Source organism: Haplochromis burtoni, unplaced genomic scaffold (assembly GCF_018398535.1).
Source record: "Haplochromis burtoni strain Fernald_Lab_line unplaced genomic scaffold, NCSU_Asbu1 Contig_211, whole genome shotgun sequence".
Lineage (NCBI taxonomy): Eukaryota > Metazoa > Chordata > Actinopteri > Cichliformes > Cichlidae > Haplochromis > Haplochromis burtoni.
The window spans coordinates 625,495-631,309 of record NW_024582572.1 but is presented as its reverse complement, the minus strand read 5'-3'; the positions used below and the strand labels follow the sequence as shown (position 1 = coordinate 631,309).

General features: G+C 41.5%; 1 protein-coding gene across 1 annotated transcript in view; it reads left to right on the top strand.

Annotated features, from left to right (window-relative positions):
• The first annotated feature begins 3,454 nt into the window (after nucleotides 1-3,454).
• The window catches only part of LOC102303270 (peptidase inhibitor 16), a 19,753-nt gene continuing 17,392 nt past the window's right edge, over nucleotides 3,455-5,815 (top strand). Inside the window, exon 1 of the mRNA XM_005936597.3 lies at nucleotides 3,455-4,084. Coding sequence (XP_005936659.1) covers nucleotides 3,794-4,084 — 291 coding nt within the window. The 5' untranslated portion in view covers nucleotides 3,455-3,793. The remainder of the gene's footprint in view (nucleotides 4,085-5,815) is intronic.

Sequence of the window (5,815 nt, the reverse complement as noted above, 5' to 3'; positions counted from 1 at the left end):
CTTGAAAAAAGTAATCAGTAACTAATTACTGATTACTTCCCCAAAAAAGTAATCCCGTTACTTTACTGATTACTTATTTTCAAAAGTAATTAATTACTTAGTTACTTAGTTACTTTTTAAAAACACGATTTACAACCTGAAGAGGTGATAAAGCGATAGATCTTTCAGCCCAATTCTACTTTTTCTGCATAATCCATCATACAAAATGTAATCAAATGGAAAAGTCTCTTTTTAAAACTTGTTTTATTAGTTTTAATCTTTTAACTTTATGCATCAAGCAAAAATTTAATTATCTGCAACATTCTCTGACTGGAAGAAATTAGTTTAACATTTAAACCTATTTTCTGCACATTCCAGCACATAAAATAAAATATTTTTTGTGTTTACACTCAGTCTTTCAAATAGATGCAAGTAAAACACAGCAGAAAATAAATAAAGTCAAAGACTCAGCGGTCCTGTTGCTCTATTTTCACCTGTAAAGCAGGACTGCGGTAGGCGGAGGTTTACCCTGGTGCAGGTGTGCCGCGGTCAGTGGAAGAATCCGCGAGTTTCTCTGTGAGTTTCCCATTACGTCGTAGCTACTCGGTGCTTGGAAGTTTAGGGGTTTTTTTCGCTGTAAAAAGAAGTTTTCTTCCCACGCACAACGGACACTAATGTTTTTGTCACTTTTTATGGAATCAAACTCAAAGTAAGGTCAGTACTTCCACGCTTTAAACGCTGCACGCTCATACTCTCTCCCACTCGATATGTGATCCATTGTTGATCTGCACACAGCTGTTGTCACGAACGTCGCACTCGCTTACGTCACTGTCATGAGACATTCTCGCAAAAAAATCACGGTTTTAGTAACGCAGTAACGCAGCGTTCCTACAGGAAAGTAACGGTAATCTAATTACCGTTTTTGCAATAGTAATCCCTTACTTTACTCGTTACTTGAAAAAAGTAATCAGATTACAGTAACGCGTTACTGCCCATCTCTGCAATACAGATGACTTGTATGACATTCATTAAAGCAGATTTTACGCCCGCAAGACACAATTTCCCAATATCTTAGGACACTTTTGACAAAACCGCTTCAACACACAAACATCCTCCCACTGACCGGCTCAGACTTGACAAAAGCATTTCCACCTATTACACAACTATCAAAATGCACGACAACTACCAAAACACTTCATTCAGGTCTCAAATAAACTCATTCTTCCAGAACACTAGCAAAGGTTGACAGCCGACAAACACACTTTGTCACCCACAAAACAATGACCTAAAAAACACTAACAACATGTAGCATTACAGTGTTTTCTTGTGTAAAACAAGGACACATCTCTGTTTATAATTTCAATATATGTTACTGGAATGAATCAGACATCATGCAGAATTCGTTAATATTTGTTTATGTATTTTTATTTTTTTGCACTAAGTAATCCCAAAATACAAGAATCTGTATACACACCATCCACTGATACACATACAATAGTAATGCTAATCTACTCGGTCTCCTCCATTTGGCCACAGGTTCTCATCCACATCACATCTTATGTCATCTAGGGCAACACACCTAGGAAATAATCTTCTGGCTGCCAGAATTGAAGGAGTTGAAAAATTGAAGGAGTAACACCTGTGTAGATGTTCATCTACAATGAGAATAGAGAGCGACAACAGGAAACACCTGCAATTCTAAAACATGATATTACAGTTTTTTCTGAATGCTTAAACCCTAACTGTGATTCCTGTAGCACAATCTCTAAAACTATTCAGACTTATAGCAAAACCACTCACTGAGTTTGCAAAACTAAAAGCACAAAAACTGCTTTGCACTCAGTTTGCAATTTTGTAACACACACTTCTCTAACTTGACCAACACTGATCCCCACATGCATCAAACAGTCAGACATAGTTCCTAAGAAAGTCCAGCCCCCAGCAGTTTCAATGACCGTTGCTTCTAGATCCTGGATGTTTGCAGAGATAAAGCGAGATCAGAACCTTAAACACATCCTCCTTGCCCGAGCTTTACAATTTGCATACGTCCCCACAGATCCACAGATGACTCCATAGCCCACTTACTCCACTCTATCCAATTTGGGCACTAGCAGAGGGGTTCATGTTAGCCTGCTTTTTATAGACTACAGTTCAGCACTTAATGCAGTAGCTCACTTCAGGCTGGCCACTAAACTAACCTTGGCCTGCCTTCCCCCACCCTCAAGGCGAGTCTTCGGTTTCCTGACTAGCAGACCACAGGTGGTTCGCACAACAGGTGGCTCAAGGTTGTGTGTTGAGTCCTCTGTTGGATCCCCCTTACACCTATGACTGTGCAGATACTTCAGACTCATCATCATAGTCAAGTAGACTCACTACTCAGTCACTTGAACACAAATAATGATGAAGCTGCCTGTCGGTATGAAGGTAAGCACCTAGCTGACTCGTGTAAGGAGAGCAACCTTGATGAATCAACTCAAAGACAATGTCACTTAAAAACAGCAGAGATGCTTCGACCCTCTCAGCATAAATGGGGCCCAGGTGGAGAGAATGAATACCTTCAAATACCTTGGTGTTAACTTGGGTGCATCACACAGTTAATTAGTGCCAAGTGACACTAGAATTTCATTCATTAAAACTGAAACTGCTTTCTTGCGACTAAGAATTTCATTTTTAAGCCTGAGTGAAAACAGACAAACTGCCTCAGGTCTAAAAACTAAACTTGGGCTGTGAAGAAAATCATCCTGTTGCACCAAAGTTTTTTTTTTTTTTTGGAAAATAAAGTCTGAACTGAAGATCGTAGCAAGAAATCGTCACTTTGTAATACAGGGTTTCACTTGGGAATGAATCAAAATCATAATATTTACCATGAAGTTCTCCTGAACTTAAGATGTTATTTTGCCCCAGATGCAGTCTGATCAGATGCCCAGACCACCTCACCTGGCTCTTATCAGTTAGAGGTGAGAATCCATCCATCCATTTCAGAGTGGGGTGCTGATCTGTTATTGGGGCCCATGTGGTCATAAACAGGGAAATACTGGTTCTCTCTGTGACATCATAAAGAGCTAAGAGTAGAAAAACCTCCCTGTCTGAAGCTGGGTTTTTAGCGTAGTCTAAATGTTGAATCAGAGTTATTTGTGAACACAGGCACACCGACTCATTTCTTTCACACTTTGAAATGTTTGATTGTTGAATGTTCAGAGAAAGAGGACAGAAGTCAAACAAAGGCAAAATAAGTTCATCTAAAAAACATGAAAAGGAGAAAAAACTGACGAGAGGAAGAAACAGAAAACTGAGGATCAGAGAGTCACGCTGACATGGAGAAAATGGAAAGTGAGCACGGGTGGAGGGTGGAGGGTGGAGTTATTTTGTGCGTACCAGTCGGTGCAGTGTGTGAAATGTGAACTCTGCAGGGTGTGTGTGTGTGTGTGTGTGTGTGTGTGTGTGTGTGTGTGTGTTTGTGAGTGAGGGTAATTCGGCTGTTCTTCACTCTGTAAAATAGTTTTTGGGATACTTCATTTTAGTGGGTTTGGGTTTCGAGGATGCTGAGAGTACTCACAGAGACAGGGAAGTCTGTGTGAGTGTGAGTAGGGGAGGATCCTATTTCTCTTAAAGCCGGGTCAGCAACACAAAGATCAGCAGAGCTGAGAGTGAGAGGCACTGAGGAGGGAACGCACACACTTTTAAACAGGCACACAGACTCACACTAAGACAAGCGGCCTTTTGTACACACTCAGTTGTTGATCTGTCTGACACGCAGACTCTTCGCTGGACTCTGGACCACTTGAGAATATTCCCCAGGACTCTATTTCTCCTCATGCACCTGCGGGGACTCTCAGCGCTCCAGGGGGTCAGTACCCAGAGACGGACCATGACCCCATGGACCACCCAGGATGGAGCTTCATGCAGCTCCAGAGAGAGGACAGGTTCCAGCGGCCGCTGCAGCCCACTGAGGAGAGCTCCTCTCTGGGTATGGCTGCTGCTGGGGGCTTTGGTGGTTCCTGGAGCCTGGAGCTTTCTGAACGAGGAGCAGGAGGAGATGCTGGTGGAGCTTCACAACCACTTCAGAGGACAGGTTTCACCCAGCGCCTCGGCCATGATGCCTCTGGTAAGACCCTACAAGTCATCCCAAATAAGCATAAATAAAGGAGGGGAAGGTAATGCAGCACGTTTATCCAATAAATGTCAGATATTGTATCTGATATCACCTTTTCCCCCTCGAGTGCAGACACAGAATATAAAAGCAGACACATCTATAAATGTCTAATTTTCTGTCCAATGTCAGTACATTTAATTACTGTTTTTGCTTATTCATCACAAATAAGCAGAGACGTCTATACTCATGGTTATATTAGATCTATATCAGCAGATTAGAGTAAAATAGTATGAAGTCATGTTTTTAGGGCATGGGACTGGACTCAGCATCACCATTATGCTATATTGGTGAGTCCAGGCTCCAAGTAATTGTTTGGATCAGGAGCAGACCAAGTGTGATTTAAAGCACAGCATTAAGAAATAAAGATTTTCATCCAGCTTTAGAGAACTCACTAAAAATATATCTTTATCTCTGCTGACTTTTCTTTGTGTGAGCATCAAACTAAACTCTAAATGCAGCATCTCTGTTTTCTGTAACTGAACTACTTTAAATATGGTTTAAATACAGTTAGCCTGCAGCTACAGCAGGCTAACACATAACCTGCTTCGCTGAGAGTGATTCAGCTTTTTTTGGTTGAGTAACTTGTGGTTTTGAGCTGTGAATGTGTCATCACTCCGGGGAGGAAGACGACAGTGGCTTCACTGATCATGAACCATTTACGGTGTTACATTTTTCATCTTTTTGACTCATCTTTATGTTGACGCCATCAGGAAATGTATGTGATTGCAGGAAATGCAGCAACATAGAAATACTTTGAATTTGGTTTGAAAACAGAACAGAAACGGTTGGCTAATCATGTAGAACGGCGATGACAGAGCACAGCTGCAGATCTTTACTGCGTAACAGAAATTCACGCCTTCGTATCGCCATTATGATGACGCGCATTAGTGTGTAGACACAGCAAGAAGGTCCTGGATTGGTGTCCTGGGTGTTCTTCATTCCATGTCGGTTTAACTGGTTTTTCTAAACTGGTCGTAGGCGTGAATGTGAATTGTCTTTTCTGTGTGTTAGTGCTGGTGTAACCCACCCCTCACCCAGTTTCGGAGAAGAAGTTGGAGAAATGGATGGGTGTTGTTTTTTTCTTGTCTTTGTGAATGATAGGAGTAAGCACCCCAGCAGTTACACCAAATATGGACATGAATCAAAGTAAGACAACACTTCCACAGTGATCATTGTTTCATACAGCAGCAGTTTTAACCAAGTCAAAAGCTCCAAACATCCATCGGTCCATTTGCTTCTCCTTAAGTCAAAATGTATCAGTTATTAACTCAAAAAAACAACTTGAACCATGGATAGTATCATAATCAGACCACAGCATCTGAGAGACACACATCTTAGGAGGATCCCATTATTATGGCCAAAGCACAATGCTCTCCCTAAGCACCACAGCCTCACAGACCTGAGTGATGATCCTGTCTGTGTTTGTAAATGGCCAATGCACTGCTTTTCTTATAGCACTTTTATACTCTTCTTGAGCATTCAAGGTGCTTTCTATCTAACATTCAAACACATTCACAGTCTGATGTATGCAACTCTGGGTTTAGCATCTTGCCCAAGGATACTTTCGCAGACTGGAGCCGGTCGGGATTAGGGATGGGTATTGTTTAGGTTTTATCCCAAACCGGTACTTTTGAAACGGTGCCGGTGCTTTGTCCAAAAACCTCTCATGTTCAGCTGTTTTTT